The sequence below is a fragment of the Bos javanicus genome, chromosome 10 (genome assembly GCF_032452875.1).
Source record: "Bos javanicus breed banteng chromosome 10, ARS-OSU_banteng_1.0, whole genome shotgun sequence".
Lineage (NCBI taxonomy): Eukaryota > Metazoa > Chordata > Mammalia > Artiodactyla > Bovidae > Bos > Bos javanicus.
In genome coordinates, this window is record NC_083877.1 from 23,580,552 (window position 1) to 23,601,366 (window position 20,815).

The 20,815-nt window shown below is 40.6% G+C and overlaps 1 gene segment (V, D, J or C); it reads right to left on the bottom strand.

The window, feature by feature from the left end:
* Window positions 1-17,609: 17,609 nt before the first annotated feature.
* On the bottom strand, window positions 17,610-18,273 carry LOC133255895 (T cell receptor alpha variable 18-like). The segment is given in 2 exon segments: window positions 17,610-17,946; window positions 18,072-18,273. Coding segments are annotated over 2 exon segments (372 nt in total).
* Window positions 18,274-20,815: the final 2,542 nt, after the last annotated feature.

A 20,815-nucleotide genomic window follows, 5' to 3' on the forward strand; every position in this document is an offset into this window, starting at 1 on the left:
TCTGATTTCTGTATTAACCTTCTGGTGATATCCATGTGTAGCGTGGGCTCTCATGTTGTTGGAAGAGGGTGTTTGCTATGACCAGTGTGTTTTCTTGGTAAAACTCTGTTAGCCTTTGTCCTGCTTCATGCTGTACTCCAAGGCCAAACTTGCCTGTTACTCCAGGTATCTCTTGACTTCCTATGTTTGCATTCCAATCCCCTATGATGAAAAAGACATCTTTTCTTGAGTGTAGTTCAAGAAAATCTTGTAGATCTTGATAGAACCATTCTTCATAGATCTCTTTAGGTTCTGTTTTAAACTCATATTTTCACTGGCACTGAGACACACATTCATCCTGTTCTGGGTCAAGTCTTCCTCATATCCAAATCTTCTCCAAGGAGCCCTGTAAATGGGTACACTCTGGATGACAATAAAGGTTTGAGACACTTTTCACAGCTAGGAAAGTTGTGTCTCATTTCTCAAAGATAAAAATAATTGGAACAATAAAACCTGTCCCATAGGGTTTTGATATTTAAATTAGATAATGAATTATAAATGCATCCTACAGTGCCTGACATATAGTCAGCTCAATAAATATCAACTCTCTTTATTCTGCTAAACCTTCCTTTCCTTCAATGGCCAGGCTTGTGATCTGCTTTTTCCCCCCACATCAGTTCAGTAATGGAAGCTTCTAGGACATTTACTTAATCACTTACTTTCCTAGAGATAGTCACTATTTTTATTTATACTTTTGGTGTGATAGCCAGCTAGTTACACTGATACACTCAGGGTGCTGAAAGGACACAGATGGATCAGGTGAGGCTTGATTTGGGTTTCCCTAAAAATAGTAAAATCAAGGACATATTGCATGTTTACTAGCTACTATTGGATATAATATTTCTAAATTGGATCTCCAAGATTTTGCCATTATTATTAACTATTTTCACTTCATATTGGTTTATGAGCTTTTAATATATTCTGCATTTGATTCCCGTTTCAGTAATGTAGATTGCATATATAGCCTTCCAGTCACATTCACTTTCCACTCTCTTAGTAATGATTTTTAACAAAAAAGACAATCTAAAAATATAATTCCATGCTCATAAGAAGCTTCCTTGACAGTTTTGTTTTCTTTAAAAACTTTGAGAATGCTTTCCTTTTGTGACTGCCATTGCTTATGATGAGAACTCAAGCATCATTCTTAATGGTGTTTCCCAGAACACAGCATATTGATTTCTCCTGACTATTAGCAAGATTTTCTTCCACTAAATTAGACCCTTGGATTTGTCTTCAATGCCTCGCAAACTTCTGCCAAAACCACAGTGGTGAACTTGCAGAATACTTTATTCACCTTTATGACTTTTCACATAGCATTGCTCCTGAATAAGGAGCTTGCTTTATAGGAAGTCAAGTACAACAGTGCGTGGGGATTCTTGCTATGATAAAGAGGTTATGGAATGGGTCATAGAAGAGGTAGTTATAAATATCCAATTACAATCATGTGGTCATTTGCAGTAACAAAAGCTATAATAGTTATAAAATTATCTTCATTCTACATGAATATATTTACGTATACATTAACCATTTTTAGTTTATCTCTCCTCTTTGCCTGCCTGTGGTAAAAGGAAACATGCCACTACAATTTAATTTTACATCTCAGTGTATCTCAGTGGTTAAGATACAGAATTCAATGGGAGAGTGTGATTCAGCTAGATGAGGAAAGAACATCACCTGTAAATGGATAAATGAACTCAGTATTTTCTTTGAAGGAGAGAGCTGGTTTTGCTTGAATGAAGAATAATTGCATCATATTAACAGGGAGCATGTTCAGACTTAAATTGAAGAAAGTGGAGAAGACCACTAGACCATTCAGGTATAACCTAAATCAAATCCTTTATGATTATCAGTGGAAGTGAGAAACAGATTTAAGGGACTAGATCTGATAGACAGAGTGCCTGATGAACTATAGACAGAGGATCGTGACATTATACAGGAGACAGGGATCAAGACCATCCCCAAGAAAAAGAAATGCAGAAAAGCAAAATGGCTGTCTGAGGAGGCCTTACAAATAGCTGTGAAAAGAAGAGAAGTGAAAAGCAAAGGAGAAAAGGAAAGATATACCCATGTGAATGCAGAGTTCCAAAGAATAGCAAGGAGCAATAAGAAAGGCTTCCTCAGCCATCAATGCAAAGAAATAGAGGAAAACAATAAAATGGGAAAGATGGTAGGGACCTAACAGAAGCAGAAGATATTAAGAAGAGGTGGCAAGAATACACAGAAGAACTATACAAAAAGATCTTCACAACCCAGATAATCATGATGGTGTGATCACTCACCTAGAGCCAGACATCCTGGAATGTGAAGTCAAGTGGGCCTTAGAAAGCATCACTACAAACAAAGCTAGTGAAGGTGATGGAATTCCAGTTGAGCCATTTCAAATCCTAAAAGATGATGCTGTGAAAGTGCTGCACTCAATATGTCAGCAAATTTGGAAAACTCAGCAGTGGCCACAGGATGGAAAAAGGTCAGTTTTCATTCTGATCCCAAAGAAAGGCAATGCCAAAGAATGCTCAAACTACCGCACAATTGCACTCATCTCACAAGCTAGTAAAGTAATGGTTAAAATTCTCCAAGCCAGGCTTCAGCAATATGTGAACTGTGAACTTCCAGATATTCAAGCTGGATTTAGAAAAGGCAGAGGAACCAGAGATCAAAATGCCAACATCCTCTGGATCATCAAAAAAGCAAGAGAGTTCCAGAAAATCATCTATTTTTGCTTTATTGACTATGCCAAAGCCATTGACTGTGTGGATCACAATAAACTGTGGAAAATTCTGAAAGAGATGGGAATACCAGACCACCTGACCTGCCTCTTGGGAAATCTGTACGCAGGTCAGGAAGCAACAATTAGAACTGGACATGGAACAACAGACTGGTTCCAAATAGGAAAAGGAGTACGTCAAGGCTGTATATTGTCACCCTGCTTATTTAACTTCTATGCAGAGTACATCATGAGAAACGCTGGACTGGAAGAAGCACAAGCTGGAATCAAGATTGCCGGGAGAAATATCAATAACCTCAGATATGCAAATGACACCACCCTTATGGCAGAAAGTGAGGAGGAACTAAAAAGCCTCTTGATGAAGGTGAAAGGGGAGAGTGAAAAAGCTGGCTTAAAACTCAACATTCAGAAAACAAAGATCATGGCATCTGGTCCCATCACTTGATGGGAAATAGATAAGGAAACAGTGTCAGACTTTATGTTTTTGGGCTCCAAAATCACTTCAGATGGTGACTGCAGCCATGAAATTAAGACACTTACTCCTTGGAAGAAAAGTTATGACCAACCTAGATAGCATATTGAAAAGCAGAGACATTACTTAGCCAACAAAGGCCCGTCTAGTCAAGGCTATGGTTTTTCCAGTGGTCATGTATGGATGTGAAGGTTGGACTGTGAAGAAGGCTGAACACCGAAGAATTGATGCTTTTGAGGTGTTGGAGAAGACTCTTGAGAGTCCCTTGGACTGGAAGGAGATCCAACCAGTCCATTCTGAAGGAAATCAGCCCTGGGATTTCTTTGGAAGGACTGATGCTAAAGCTGAAACTCCAGTACTTTGGCCACCTCATGCGAAGAGTTGACTCATTGGAAAAGACTCTGATGCTGGGAGGGAGTGTGGGCAGGAGGAGAAGGGGACAACAGAGGATGAGATGGCTGGATGGCATCACTGACTCGATGGACATGAGTCTGGGTGAACTCCGGGAGTTGGTGACGGACAGGGAGGCCTAACGTGCTGCGATTCATGGGGTCACAAGGATTCGGACACGACTGAGCGACTGAAGTGAACTGAACTGAACTGATAGCTATAAGCCTTTTTTAAGAGATAGTGAGCTCAAGATGTTAGGGGCAAACAGGACTTAGGAAGATAAGTAGTAAACTGAGGAATGTAGCATGAGTTACAATGTAATCACAAGTTAACTATGGGACACTTAGAAGAGGTAGATAATAGATGACAAGGTTGATTCCCAGAGAATCACTGAAGCAGGAACTCTGAAGAGCAACAATGATTTATGGAGATAATAAATCAGGGAGAGGGGGAACTGAAAATGTCAAACCTCTGGCCTAATGTTTTTGTAAAAGTATAGAAGAAAATCTTAAACTTGAAATAAACAGGCAGTCCATAGAAAACTGAGAGGCTGCCTCATTTCTCTCGCCGACACTGTTCATCTTTTCAGGTTGAATCCCTGGTTGCTGGAGTTGGATTCTGGCAAGATAGGCTTTCTATTAGATAGTTTTGCCCAACTGTTGGCTAATATAAGTGTTCTGAACATGCTTAAGGTAGGCTAGGCTGAGCTATGATGTTCAGAGTTCAGGTGTATTAAATGAACTTTTGCTAAAGATATTATCAGCTTATGATCAGTTTTTGGCACATAACACCATTGTAAGTCAAGGAATATTTGTAATTAGAGACAAATTTATGAATTTAAGTTATATTTTTCAGGAAAGAAGAAATGTTGAGAATTAATAGGCAAAGTTGCAACTCAAAGAACTAGAAAAAGTAGCAAGTTAAAATAAAAGAAAGTAAAAGTAGCAAATAATAAAACATGAGCAGAAAAAAACACAGTTTATCAACCATCATAAGAGAAAAATAAATATATAAAGAACACTCTGTTAAACTAACTGAATCCATAATTTAAGGATTATTAAGTTTCTCCCATAAGGCTATAGCTTACATGGCCTCACTATAGTGAACTTTCTGAAAATTTTTTCTAAATCATTAAAAACCCTACACAAATTCTTCTATAGGTAGAAAAGAAGCCATGAATTGCAAGTTACCTAATGAACCATTACAATCTTGATACCAAAATCTGACATTAACATGGAAAATAAAAAGTTGAATACTAGTATCATTCAGGAAAATGGGGGGAAGTGCTCAATAAAATAATAGCAAATCAATGTTTCATTATGTAAAAAGGACAGGACAACATTCCTAAGAGCACTTAACTCTAGAAATGAAAGTTGGTTTCACATTTAAAAATCAATTTAAATAAATAAAGAATATTTATAAAAACTCTCTAATTAATAGTCACAGTGAAATAGTGAATGCTTTACCTCTGAGTTTGGGAATAAGAATTCCATTCAACATTTTATAGGTGATCTTAGTCAGTTAAGTAGGACTTGCTACATCATTTGTGGGGTGCAATTAAAATGAAAATGCAGAAAGCCAAGTGGGCTGGGGAGTCATCTCGTAGGACCACTGCCCAGACCCCAGACCTGCTGAAGAGCTTTCAGTGAACACACAGATGTGCTGGGCGAGTGGTCCCTGGAGAGGACATGGAAGCCATACAGTTCCGCTCACAAACCTGACCCTACACGCCTCTGCCATCTGGATACTTAACTGTATCCTTTATCATAGCCTTTTATAATAAACAGGTGAAAATAAGTGGAATAGTTCTCCTAGTTCTGTGAGTCACTCTAGTGAATGAATTGAGCCCAGGGTTTTGTTTTGTTTTGTTTTGTCTTATCTTGTTTTGGAAATCTTCTATCTGCAGTCTTTTGTTCAGAAGCACAGTTGATCCCTTGGACTTGTGACTGTCATGCTTTTTTCAAGTAGAAAGTGTCAGAACTGACTAGAATGACAGGATACTTGGGTGGGATTGCAGAGAATTTCTTGGTGTGGGAAAAACACATTTGTTGACCAGAAATGTTTTGTGCAAGTAGTAAAGGAGACTCATAGGAAAGAAGGACATAATAGGCAGAACTGGGTTTTTACCTACACAAGAAGGAAAAAAATGTTTGTTTGTTTTTTTTTTCCCCTCACACACAGCTTTTTTCATAATAGCACAAAACTGTAATCAATCCAAACAACCCAAATATCTACTTCTGGGAGGGTGGATAATTAAATTGTTAGATATTCATATAGAGGAACTCTACACATCAATTTAAAAAAGAATAAATAAGACATAAGCAAAGTGACACCAATGAATTGCAAAGATATTATTTTGAGTGAAGAAAACCAGATATAATATATACTATGCATGTAGATATTAACAAGTGTAAAATTTCATTGAGTTTGAAGCTTCAGTTACACACTTTATTATATGTGTTGTACCTCAGTTACAGAGAGAGAGAAGAGAAAGCCAAGGATCATTTTGAATGTTGAGATAAATGTCAGTGTCATCATCTGAGAATAAAAAGTGGTTCTTCTGGGGAGGCAAAAATAGACTATGTGGAAGAGTGAGAAGAAGAAGAGAGTGCTATTTGATTTTGTAAATAATTGAGAGTATTATTTTGATTAAAAAAAGAAATTTTACATTTAAAAAGGATGAGAAAGTGAGAATCTCAGATGAGACAAGGTTGAAAAATAATCATCGGCTTTATCACCACCAAAGGCACTGGTTTAAGTGAGAGCTTCTCTCGGAATAATGCTCACAGAAGTCAGGTTCAAGGAGGGGAGGACTGGACTTGAAGAAATGGAGACAGTAAGTCTATACAGTCAGCTAATTTGATTATTAAGGAGAAGAGAAATGTAGTAATAGGGCTGGTGGAGATATGACCTTCGAGAATGTATTAAAATGGGAAAGATTCTCTTACAGACATGTGGCCAGATTATTATAAGAGACTGCCAAAACATTTATTTCAGGGAAGAAGGTACATTCCTGTGGCATCTTTTCAAGGGGCCCAAGACTGGAAACCAAGACTCCATACCACCACTATCCCTTTCAAATCTACATGAGGGAAGCTCTGGGCTGTTTAAAAGAGCAGACTGATCCATGGACACACAGGGGGGACTGTCTAGGATCCTGGACAGAATGCCCAGTAATCTCTGCTGTCTGGCTGCATCACAAGACTTCGTTCTCCATAGGACCACTTGGGAAGAGGCTCTGGGTGCTCAGGAGGAAGGAAAACAGCAAAGACACTCTTATTCTAGAGCCCCAGCTTCAGGGTTTGGGTACAGTCTGCAGGTGCCTGGGGAGCATTGTGTCTGCACAGCGCAGCAGTAAGTGGCTGAGTCTTCATGTTTGGGGGCTTCGATGTGCAGAGAACTTCCCTTCTTTAACAACGTGGCTTTCAGTCTTTTTTTCTGCTTTTCATCCCCAACTGAGTAAAGAAGGAAGAGGAGTTCAGGGCCCTTCCCGGGATCTTGTCTATACCACTGTAGCCTTCTAAAACTGCTGTAGCTGCAGTTGAGACTGAGACTGTCCCCCTCCTGGATTCTCAGGGTCTGAGGACTCTGCTCCACTTGGTCTTCACCACTCAACCCTCTTCAGGAAAACAAAATCAGAAAAAAACACAAAGCTTTCAGTCCAGCAGTACTTAAAAATTCCAACACAAAGCCTGGGATGAGCAGTGTCTAAAGTCCTCCCCGTCTTTGGGAAAATGTGCCCATAGGGTCTCATCTCTTAACCTGCAACTACATCCAAGCTGAAGCCACAAGACTATGAATGCACATTCCAGCATGTTCTCCATCCTGCAATCTCACTCTTGATGCAATCTTAATGATTCCAAATCTTCTCCCCTGAGGACCTGCTTCTGTGTCTTAGTTCTTCTCTAGTACATAGGAGAGCCTTTCTGTTCTGGGCTCAGCCAATCATGAGCAAATCCTCTAGAAGCTGTCACGCTTTTGACTTTTAAGGCACTGGAAAAATGAAGGGAATGGAATCACTGCCACCTGGTGATCACAAACACAATCATCGCACAGGACCAACTATGCCACCCACAAAGACAAATATTGAGGGAAGGACATCTTTTATGTTGGTGGCCACAGTACATAGGAGGTCTAACGCAGTAATCAGAAAAGCCTTCTCTGCCTGAAATTTTAATCACGTCATTGTTCCTTGAATGTACTTTAAAGCTAAACTGCTACCAAGGGTTATAGGAGTTGAGCCCAAGCATCAGTGTAATGGGGCTTACCAGGTGGCACTACTGGTAAAGAACCCATATGCCAGTGCAAGAGATACAGGAGACATGGGCCCAATCCCTGGGTCAGGAAGGTCCCCTGGAGAAGGGCATGGCAGTCCACTCCCATATTCTTGCCTGGAGAATCCCATGGACAGAGGAGCTTGGCAGGCTACAGTCGATGGGGTCGCACAGAGTCAGACACGACTGAAGGGACTCAGTAGCAGTGGCATTGGTGTAATGGATTGTGTTTCCCTCTACGGTACACAAGAATCTCAGCAGGTGAGACCTTAAAAAGACTAGAGTGCTGAGAGAAGCAGAGGGATACAATAGTTGTGCATCTGACTGGAAACCTCTTTGACAGAGAATTGGGAATATAAGTTAAGAAATCCATTTCTTCAAATAAGTTTATGCCTGGCTTCAGGGACCAAGCATAACTAAAACTCAAGGCCAAGAACTTGATAGATCTCAGGAGGACAGAACGGGGGATCATGGCAGAGGGAAAGAAGAGCTCCCCAATATAGACATCAGATGGGTCAGAAAGTCACAGGGCAGAGTGGCTAGCAGAAGATAAGTACAGCAAAACTAGCATTGCTCAACGTGCCTGGTTCTATGACACCCCGTTGGATTTTGTCACTGAACGTGTGTCTATGTTGTGGAGTTGACCACCATTTTTAGGAGCTTCTTAAGACTTGTCTGAATGGCACACTCTGCCCCAACCCCATTAGCTTCAATGTGGAAAAAGAGCATCAGCTCTCAGCTGCACTGTTTTGATGTCACCTTATCCTGTACCCACTCAGTGACAAGAAAGAATAAGCAGCACAGAAGTTCTTACACTAACAGTGTTTGGAGTTTGTTGTTCTTGGACTTTTTATTTGAAAATTTGGTAATTTCTCAGTGATTTAAAAGTCACTGAACTAACTTATATCATTGTAGCATCCTTTGATTTAATTCATTTTAACCACACTTAGAAAATTCTCTTACAATCATATTTAGAAGGCAGCTTTTCTTTGCTCCTGAATGTGTATCTCAGAAAGAAGATGAGAAAGATAAATGCAGGAGCTCTTTGTAGAACAGACACTTAATGAATCCAGGAGCTGGATGAGGGATGTGTAACGAAGCTCAAGAGATGATTTATAGTTTGAACTTTATGAAAATTGCATGTCATATTTAAAATACTTTTAATTTGAAATCACTATAGATTCATGGAAGTTTCCAAAAATGTACAAGGAGGCTCTGTGTACTCTTTACCCGGTCTCCTCCATGCTGTCTACACCAGGAAATTAACATTAGTAAAATCCACAGGTTTCAATTTTAGATTTCCCCAGTTTTGCATGTAGTCATCTGTGTGTGTGACTCTATTCAATGTTACACACGTACAGATTCATGTATTCATGTATATCACATGTATAGGTTCATCACCACAATCAAGATGCACAACTGTTTCATCATAACAAGGTTTCCCTAGGCCATGCACACCTTTGTAGCCACACTGACCCCCTTCCCTAATCATTAACCCCAGACAATCACTAATCTGTTCTTCATCCATACAATTTTGTTGCTTAGTAATGTCATAGAGTGGCTTCCCTGGTGGCTCAATGGTAAAAGAATCTGCCTGCCAATGCAGGAAATGCAGGCTTACTCCTTGGGTCAGGAAGAGCCTCTGGAGAAGGAAATGGCAACCCACTCCAGTATTCTTGCCTGGGAAATCTCTTGGAGGGAGGAGCCCGGCAGGAGTCCATGGGATTGCAAAGAGTCAGGCATGACTTATCGACTAAACAACAACAATGTCCTGGAAATGGAATTATATAGAAGTAACCAATGAGATTTTTTTCACTTAGCATAAGTAGTAAAATCATGAGATCTATCCAAGTTACAGTACGTGTCCAACTTGTTGGTCTTTTTATTTCTGAATAGTATTCCATAGTATAGATGTGCCAGAGTTTGCTTAGCTGGTAACCCCTGAGGGACACTGGGTTGATTCCACATTTTGGCTGCTGTGAATAAAGCTGTTATTAATATTTAGGCACAAGTTTTTATGTGAATAAAATCTTTTATTTATTTAGAATAAGTGTCCAAATGTGTGACTGCATGTTTAGTTTCATGAGAAACTCTCAAGCTATTTTCCAGAATGCCCATATCATTTTATATCTTCATCAGCAATTTGTGAATGATTGAGTTTTTCCCACATATTTGCCAGAATTTAGTGTTATCACTATTTTTTATTTTAGCCCCACTGAGATTTGTGTAGTGATATTTCACTGTGGCTTTAATTTGCATTTCTCTGACGGCTAATATTGTTGACCATCTTTCAGGTGCTGATCTGCAATCTGCATATCCCCTCTTTGGTGAAACACCTGTTCGAATCCATTCCCCATTTTCTTCCCTCCTAGCTCAGTTGGTAAATAATCCACCCGCAATGCCAGAGACCTAGGTTCGATCCCTGGGTTGGGAAGACCTACTGGAGAAGGGAAAGGCTACCCACTCCAGTATTCTGGCCTGGAGAATTCCATGGACTGTGTAGTCCAAGGGGTTGCAAAGAGTCAGACATGACTGAGCGACTTTCACTTTCACCCCCAGTTCTGTAACTTATCTTTTCATATTTTCACAGGGTCTTTTACAGAGGAAAGGTTTTTAATTTTGATTCAGTTTGGTGTGTGCATGTGTGTGTGAGTGTATCATGCTTTCAGTGTCAAATCTAAGATTTAATTAGCTGCAAGCCTGAAGTTTTTATCTTATGTCTTTTTTAAGAGTTGCACAGTTTTATATGTTAAATTTAAGCCCATCATCCATTTTGAGTTAACTTTTATAATGTATATATTTTTTAATATTTTTTAAAAGGGCTGTGTCATCATCTTTGTTTCAGCCTTTACCTATTTGCTGTTATCAAGTAACAAGTTCAAAGCAACATATCCAAAATGTAGACTGAAGACTTCTCATAGGAGAGTGAAAAAAAATTTGTTCTTTGAGCCTGTGACTTTCCCTTTTTATACTCACTGTGATTTCTCTACCTAAAGAGTAAAGTTAAAACTGTAGTAAAAAGCCAAGCCCTTCTCGATTCATAGCCTCTGAAATCCTCTTTCATGTATTATAGGGCAATGCTTTCTAGTATAGATTCAGAAAATGGTTACATCTGTCTTATGATTGAAGATAACTGTAATCTCTTCTAGCATTCACATTTCTTTGACTTTAAAGTTCTCTGAGAAAAATGCCTATCAATCTTTAAGTCATCAAACTGAGCTAAAAGTCAGAATCTCCTTTATTGTCTATAACTTCTTTCCTATAATTGAGCATGTGTTTCTTGAAGAAGAGAATACTCTTTACAAACTGTCCCAAGAATGAAAATTCCCTTTCTGTTATTACTTTTTGAGAAAATTACAGGCTTCCATGGACCTTGTTTTCACAGACAGCATTCCAAGGTCAAACAGCTCATTTCTCCAAGGATGTAGTGATTCTTCTTTCTACTGTCCCAGGGGCAGAGTCTTTTAAATAACTATTTTTTCAATACAAATATTACAATTGAGGATAACACTTTCTAAAAATTTTCTTAAGGGTTGTGAATCCAGGAGCTTAAAATTGTTCTTGATCAAAATAAGTCAGCCCTTGAAAACAGAAACTAGAAAAACAGACAAGGCATTTTTCCTGTCTTAGGCTAGGACTCCCAGTGGTAGGAGTATTTATCCCTAAACTAGGTCTTTAGATTTGAAAGCAAAAATATACAAAGAGGCAGCAAAAGTCATGGCAATGGTAAAGGTAAATAGAAACAGATAGTTTGACACCATCCAGCTGTACTCATGGGCAATATCTAGTATATGTAGAACACCTGTTATACAAGGGCCATTTCCTTTGAACCCTAGAAACCAGGATGGAAAGGGAAAGTATTGGGACTCAAAGGGAACTAAGGTAGCTATGACTTTCTTTCAGTCTGGACCACTGCTTCCTCCTTGCCCACTACCATCCTTAGCTTAATAGGATTCATATCTTTAGCCACAGCAAGTAAATATTTGAGGCTAAAATTCACAGATTAAAAAGTCTAGAGATGAAAGCAGAAAGGAGATAATACAGGGGTACATTAACATTGGCTGAAACCTAGGAGAATCACTGATAAGAGGGACTTCCAAGTTTACAAGAGAACAAGTCTATATACCTTACTATAGACTCACTCAGGTGATTAAGATGGCTCTGTCTATGCCAACACGAGGGAGACCATTTAATTTAATTGCAAGCCTGAAAATAGTACCATATGAAGAAAATCTGTTCAAACAGAAAGGGAACTTATGACACATATGAACAGAAGTATTCTTAAGGTGTTGACAAATGAACTACAAGAAATAATAGATCCGCAATTACCTAACAGCATCCAAAGGGTAGAAGCTCTATATCTGTTGATTTTATGAATTAATTATTCTTCAGTCAACCGATATTTAATGTGTAACCACTATGTGCTCTGTACTGTGTAATGTACAATGCATTCACACTTCCTGACCCTGTGGAGCTCACAGTTATAGTCATAACAGAGACATTACTTTGCCAACAAAGGCCCATATAGTCAAAGCTATGATTTTTCCAGTAGTCGTGTATGGATGTGAGAGTTGGACTATAAAGAAGGCTGAGTGCTGAAGGATTGATGCTTTTGAAGTGTGGTGTTGGGGAAGACTCTTGAGAGTACCTTGGACTGCAAGGAGATCAAACCAGTCCATCCTGAAGGAAATAAGTCCTGAATACTCATTGGAAGGATTGATGCTGAAGTTGAAGCTCCAATACTTTGACCACCTGATGTGAAGAACTGACTCATTGGAAAAGACCCTGATGCTGGGAAAGATTGAAGGAGAAGGGGATGACAGAGGATGATGGTTGTATGGCATCACTGACTCAACGGATGTGAGTTTGAGCAAGCTCTGGGAGACAGTGAAGGACAGGGAAGCCTGTGGTGTTCTGCAGTCCATTGGGTCACAAAGAGTCGGACATGACTGAGTTACTGAAAAATACAATACATAATTATAGATATAGATGTAGATACATAAAAGCATATTAAGTGCAACATCCCTTTTGTCTTGGGCTTTGAAGACAGCCTGCAATACATGAGAACACATGGAGAGAGACCACAATACAAGCTTGAAGATACTTGAAAACATTGATAAGCCCACTTTTTAACTTTCCTTAGCCTATTCTGCACAGTAATGATATATGAGAAAACTGATAATTCACTAAAGAGTTAGAATAAATAGGGACTTCACAGGTGGTGCAGTGGCTAAGACGCTGAACTCCCCATGCTAGGGACCTGGGTTTGACCCCAGACAGAGAATTAGATCCCATGTGCTGCGACTAAGAGCTGGCACAGCCAAATAACTTTTAAAAAATTTAAAAACAAAAGAGAAAAAAGTGAAGCTGTGGTGGTATGTGTTTTTTTCAATCATCCTCAAGTTAGAGGAGATTCAAAGGATTGACTCAGAGAGTTTGAAATATTCCCCTGGAGTCTGGAGGATTTTGAAGCTCATGTTAGGTTGCAATGACAACTTCTCTCACTTTACTGTGGTAAAGAATCTGACTGCCAATGCAGGAGATGCGAGTTCAATCCCTGGGTCAGGAAGATTCCCTGGAGAAGGAAATGGCAACCCACTCCAGTATTCTTGCCTAGGAAATCCCATGGACAGAGGAGCCTGGTGGGCTACAGTCCATGGGATTGCAAAGAGTCAATTCTAGGATACATTTTCTTCTTTCACGTGTTTGATTTATTCCTTGAAACTGCTTACATCTATTTTCTTCATTATAAGTTGATCTCTAGATAACTTTATTTCCTTCTTTCCAACACATTTTACAAAATTCAACTCTTAACTAATTAATTACTTGATGACTTGGCTATGTAAGTCTATTGTCTCTCTCATCTCTCTCTCTCCTTCACACACATTCGCATCGCAAACACACACACATACACACACACACTTATAGTTTCTTTTCTGGAAAGTTGCTCTTTATTGGGATCATTGTTATTTGTACAATAGGGATAGAAAATCCTTACACAAGGAAGAGTATCTTCCTTTTTGGAATTCCAGACGAAAGCAAACCCACTAGGTTAATTCCCACCTAATATCACAGCAATAGTGCAGAGACTGAACTCTTTAGGATGCTATATGACAGCTACTCTGCACATCCGTGGGGCAGACAGCCAAAATTGAAGTTAATTGGAGTTAATTGGGACAAAAGTATAAAGCAAAGCCTTCGTATAAAAGAATTTTGTGAAACAAGGAAAATATGACTGTTTAGTAATTGCAGAGTGAAAATGCTCTATTCTCCAGGGTCACAGAAATGAGCAGGGAGCCACATCAGAAAGATTTAATGGTAAACTCCTATTAAACTCCTGGGAGTTGTCAAGAAATCCACCAAATACCTTTGTGTTCATTCCAGTATTGTTTACTACAATGAATAAAACAATTTTAAAAACTAGTAAAATGGAATTAGCCCAAAAGTATGATAAAATCACACATTGGAATACCATGAATAGAATGTGTGATGTTGACCTGTAAGTAACGTTGTGAAATAATTATTTCACAATATACTGTCAGGTAAAAATTCAGACTAGAAATATCCTTTAAGGTATGAATCTCTAATAGAGTTTTTTTTTGACTAGTAAAATTGGTGAGTTAGTTTGTTTTTAGCATTCCTTCTTTGCATATTCTATTTTCTACGTTAAACATACATAACTTTGTAATCACACATAGGGAATGTGACCAGGTGATGAGGTTAGTTCTGAGCAAACAGTAGGGTTTCATTTCTCCTTGGGGTGAAGATTTGTGGTAACAGTTACTCTATGCATATCATTCCTAGTCATTCATGGCACAGGTGAGGCAGGGCACAGCGAGGGTCCAAGAAGTGTCCTTTCAGAGATATTTCAGATCCACAATGATGGCCAGACTTGCTGCTAAGTCGCTTCAGTCTTGTCCGACTCTGTGCGACCCCATAGACAGCGGCCCACCAGGTTCCCCCGTCCCTGGGATTCTCCAGGCAAGAACACTGGAGTGGGTTGCATTTCCTTCTCCAATGCATGAAAGGGAAAAGTGAAAGTGAAGTTGCTCAGTCGTGTGCGACTCTTCGCAACCCCATGGTCTGCAGCCTACCAGGCTCCTCCGTCCATCAGATTTTCCAGGCAAGAGTACTGGAGTAGGGTGCCATTGCCTTCTCCAGATGGCCAGACTTAGCAATGCATAAATATTTGTGCAGTGAACCTAAAACTCTGACAACTCAGGTGCAGATTTAGTCAAATACTATAGAATTTTTTAAAGCCAAATTTCATACTTTAAAAAAATCACTATTTAAAAGTTAAAAAAAAAAAAAAAAAACTTTGGCAAACGATCTTCTACAAGATAAAGAATTGAAGATAAAGGTATTTTTGATGAATGACACTTTGACATATGCGCTCTGAGCCAAAGATAGCATTTTCCTTACAGTGAGGTTTTCACTTCTAACCCCGCTACCTTTTCCTGACCTTACCGAGAATCTCACTAAGGTGTTCATGCTGGGAGACTCCACATGTTGACATCTGAGGTTGCTGTGGGGCTCCCTCAGGCGGCAGCATCACTGTGGTCACTCAGAGCACAGAAATACAGGGTTGAGTCCTCGAGCTGTGAGTCTGAGATGGTGAGGCTGATGGAACTCGTTGCTTTCTGGAAGTTCAAAAAATACTGATCTTTTGTTCTATTCAGCTCATTGTAAGAGTCCTGATGAATAAGGAAAATAATTTCCCCGCTTGGTGGTTGCTTGTACCAGAATAAATAATAAGTATAGCTATTAGCTTCATATGCACAGTTCAAGGTTACATCCTCCTTCTCCAGCACAGAAATTTCTGACTGATTTTGAGTTACTTTCTGGGCCATGATGGATCCTAGAGAGAAGAAAAAAAATTATATATATATATATATATATGAGAGAGAAAGAGAGACAGAAAGGAAGAGGCTGATTCTCCTGGTAGAACTCAGAGGGCTTCAAGGAAAAAACAGAGGATTAAGAGTTCTTTCTAATTCCTCTGCCAGTTAACCAACTCTCCTAAACCCCAACAGACAATAATAACCTGCCCTACCTCTACACATGGGAGCTGAGCAGAGCTGAGTCTGTTTGCGGTCATCCTTACCAGCCTTACCAAGGCAGACAGAGGCTATTACAGTTCTGAGAAGGCCAGGGAACCCCATGCTGGAAGTTCTTCCCCTGAGTGAAATGTTCTGTTCTCTCTCAAATCTGGGTTGAGATGCCTGACCTGTGCCTGCCAGGGCACATGCACAGTGACTGAGCTGTGAGATGCTTCTGCATCAGAAGAGGAAATGTAACTGGCTGATATCAGTTTGCCTGTGTCATGCCATGGCTTGTTGATGTGGCTGGTGATTGTAACCTGCCTATTTAGACTTGAAAGTCACTTGGTCATATCTGACTCTTTGTGACTCCATGGACTGTAGCCCACCAGGCTCTTCTGTCCATGGGATTCTCCAGGCAATAATATTGGAGTGGGTTGCCATGCTGTAATTAAATTAACAACAGTTACATCAGGGCTGCATGCATATTCAGTCAATGCATCTAGGATAGACATACGTTTTGTGACAAAAACAATTTATTATGATTACAGTGACCTCTGAGAACAAATAGTCATCCATTTTTGTATAGCTCCTTTTTGGGGGGAGGGATCTGAAGCCCAAATCTACAGTGAAATAAGCTCGCAAGCTTTTCTTTCATACAGGAAGATAAAACTGTTTAGTCTCAATCATCATAGCTTTTCTTCCTACACTCCAAGGCATGGGTTCCTGGGGGAATTTATGCTGGATAAAGGTCCTTGTCTGTTTAATGCAATCATAGCAAGTTTCCTGGTGGACAAAATTTGTCCAGCTTTATGTGTCTAACAGTAATCAATAATATGTGCGAAAATAATCTTGCTTTTAAATATCCACCCTACAGTCAAAATGAGGACAAGCTCACCAGACCACACATTCTTATTTCCTTATATCAGAAATGTAGCCCTAGAGGCTGCGTGCCACAACTCCTGAGCCCGTGCGCTGCCACTACGGAAGCCCGTGGGCCTGGAACCTGTGCTCTACAACGAGAAGCCACCGCACTGAGAAGCCCATGCACTGCAGTGAAGAGTGACCTCCACTCACTGCAACTGGAGAGAGCCCAAGTTCAGGAACAAAGACCCAGCGGAAGCAAAAATAAAATAAACAAATACATAAAAAAAGAAACATAGCCACTCAAAAGTCACAAATGCTTTCTCATCCCACGGCTACAGCAGCTCCAGTTCAAAGGCTTTCACTGAAAACAGCCCCTCAACAGCGTTACGTCTCAGCCACATGCAGGCTGGTATGTGATTTGCTTGGTGCCTCTGTGTTGGTTCATGATTATGATTCAGGTGATGCAGCTTTTAATCATCTATTTCTTTTCTCTAAATGAATTATTAATTCTGTGGCATCTAATATCTGTCTTACATTATGAGAAAAATAGATTCTTTTTTAAAAGTCAGTCTAGAGAAGAGAGGAATCTTTCTGGCTGAAGAGGGGTGCTTCTGGGGATTGGAGCTTGGGTCTTCTTTAAGACTGACATCCACCCTATTATCCCTGTAGAGCAATTCCCAACCTCCTGGGTTTCTAGGATTAGACCTGAGCTTGATTGGTTTTCCTGAAAAACTCTAAATGTAAACTAAATTCTGATCAAGGACAGAATATACTTCTTCCTGACTTTAGCCTCCTGCTCCCCTTGGGTTTGTGCTCAGCTCCCCCTGCAGCCCTTTCTCACTGTGTCACTCAGAGCACAGTAGTACACAGCCGAGTCTGATGCTTGCACTGCCCGTTTCTGCAGATGGAAGGAGCTGTCACTCTTAACAAGAGTGGCCTGAAAACCTTCATGCTCTACCTTCTTGTCTGCTGTTAAGCCCTTCAGGAGGAGTTGAGGAGCTTTGTTGAGATGCTGGACATACCAAAAAAGATAGAAATCTGAATACGTGGTCTGGTAAGTGCAGTTCAGGGTCAGGAGAGCCCCCTCTGAGAGAGTCACTGGGCCTTCTGTCTGGTTCACTGAGTCACCATTGGTCCCTCCTACAAGAGAATCATTTTGTTATAGTAGAAATGTACAGGAGGAGTTTTCAGCCAGAGAAGAAAAATACAACTTACCTGTTATCATAGGAAAATGAAAAATCATTTTAGGATAAAATGCTACTTACCAAGTATTAAGCAGATGACAAGAACTGAGCGAGTGGCAGAAAACATTCTGGCAACAGTCCTCGTTCCCTAGAAACATCAAATCTAACAAAGTTAGTCTCTGGCTGGATGTTACAGAAGCTCCTCACTCAGAAACTGGGAACCCCTTTCTGCACAGCAGCAGTCATCTGTCTTGTGGCTACAGAGTAGGCAAGTCAAACCAGCTCCTGAAGGAAGCCCCGCCCTCTGGTGGTGATCTTAAAGATTACACCACAGTCATATCTGACCTCAGTTCAGTTCAGTCACTCAGTCGTGTCCAATTCTCTGCGCCCCATGGACAGCAGCAGGCCAGGCTTCCTTGTCCAACACCAGCTCCTGGAGCTTGCTCAAAGCCACGACCATTGAGTCGGTGATGCCATCCAGCCATCTCATCTTCTGTCGTCCCCTTCTTCTCCTGCCTTCAATCTTTCCTAGCATCAGGGTCTTTTCCAATGAGTCGGCTCTTCGCATCAGGTGTCCAAAGTATTGCAGCTTCAACTTCAGCATCAGTCCTTTCAGTGAATATTCAGAACTGATTTCTTTTAGGACTGACTGGTTTGATCTCCTTGCAGTCCAAGGGGCTCTCAAGAGCCAAGGGGCTCTCTTTTGAAGACCACAGTTGAAAAGCATCAATTTTTCAGCGCTCAGCTTTCTTTTTGGTCCAACTCCCATGTTCATACATGACTACAGGAAAAACCATAGGTTTGACTATATGGACCTTTGTCAGCAAAGTAATGTCTCTGATTTTTAATATTCTGTCTAGGTTGGTCATAGCTTTTCTTCCAAGGAGCAAGTGTCTTTTAATTTCATGTCTGCAGTCACCATTCGCAGTGATTTTGGAGCCCCAGAAAATAAAGTCTGTCACTGTTTCCATTGTTTCCCCATCTATTTGCCATGAAGTGATGGGACGGGATGCCATGCTCTTAGTTTCTGAATGCTTAGTTTAAATCCAGCTTTTTCACTGTCCTCATCCTGACCTGGTCCTGACCTAGTCCTCCTGATGATAGTCTGTGGGGTACACACAGGAGACTGGGGCAGGACTCTAAGAGGAGAGCCCTAAAGACAAACATGCTTTGGGAAACGTCCCATTATTACATCCATCATTTTCTGTGTGGTATGGTATCTCTAGCTTTGCAAATAATGCCAGTTAACAATTTTTAGGAGGAATGGTCAGAGGGTTTCTTCTTTCCATATGTCTCCATGATTCCCATGGGTCAGGAAAGGCCCCCTCTGCATGGAAAGCACTCCCTCCTCTCCCTACACCTTCACCTGAATTCGCTCTATTCATACCCAAGACACAGCCCACATGCTGCTGGAATGCTGGAATGTTGCATAATGTTGGAAACATTATCTCAGTCAGGTCTCAAATAACGTGCAGCTGAGTGAGCAGTAACTACCCCTGTGCCATGTGCTCTGCTCAGCTGCTCAGTCATGTCTGACACTTGTGGCCTTAGAGACTATAGCCTGCCAGGCTCCTCTGTCCATGGGATTTCCAAGCAAGAATACTAGAGTGGCTTGCCATGCCCTCCTCCAGGGGATCTTCCCAACACAGGGATTGAGCCAGAGTCTCCTGCATCTCCCGCATTGCAGGTGGACTCTTTACACATCTGAGCCACCAGATCATTTAAGGCAGATCTCATCTAATGTGTGGTTGAGTGAGCAGGTTATTACCCCTACCCATCACAATATGTCATATTTGTAAAATTAAAAAATAAATTGCTGTTACTTCTTTTTACTGATAAAGGTAGAGTTGACCTTCCAACTAGAAAACTGGGCAAATTATATGAAACAAGTTGTGGATCTTGGACATCAGGTGGCACAGAGATAAGGAAAACAGGTGAGATGAGCCAGGACATGGCCCAGCTCTCTTCACGGAGGCAGCTTCTAGGCACCAGTGCATGAGGGATTTAACAAAAATGGCCCAACTGTCTCACTGTGAAATGGAATAATATTTTGGAGGACCTGAGGAACCTAGAAATTTGTGGACCAGTGTACCAGAGAGGAGGGATGTGGGCAAAAGAGAGAGAGGAAGGGAGATGAGGGCAAAGAGGTGGGGGGAGGAGTCACTGTGAATCTTGGACTGAGTACTGATCTCTAAAAAAAGAAGACTCCCTGAGTTTGGTAAACCTCCCTGAAGGGGCCTCCTTTGGGGCCCTGGACCCTACTTGGATGACAAGCCACCTTACACCTCTAGCCTCATGAGACCTTACTTAGGTAACCTGGTTCTTGAAACGTCTTTTTACCTCTTGTCACATTCTTGCCTTAATTCAACTAAGTATCTTTTTTAGAATGTCAGGTTTGGATGGTTAGTATGTTAGCCGGGCACTCTTCATTTCTGAGGCATGTGTGTGGTATTGATCTGTCTTCTGATTGTTCGTTTGTTTTCTTAGGGATTCAGGAATCTCAGTGGAAAGAACTGTTGGCTCAGTGTCTGTCAGCCTGTTTGCATAGTTTCTTGTGCAATTATTTGTGTCAGTGAAGTGAACTCAACAGAAGATTTAATGGGGTCATTTCATAGCTTGTTCTTTTCTCTAGGATAGGGTTTATTTTATACAAAGTCTGACTATATTATGGTAAGAATTGTTGCCATTGTTCTTTGCTGACATAACGCATTTTAAGGCATGGGAGCGTGTGGCTACAGACAGCTGTGAGGTTGCCTTACACGGGCTCTCAGGGCAGCGTTGTCAATCCAGAAACAATGGCTGTGACTAAGTCAGTTGAACTCAAA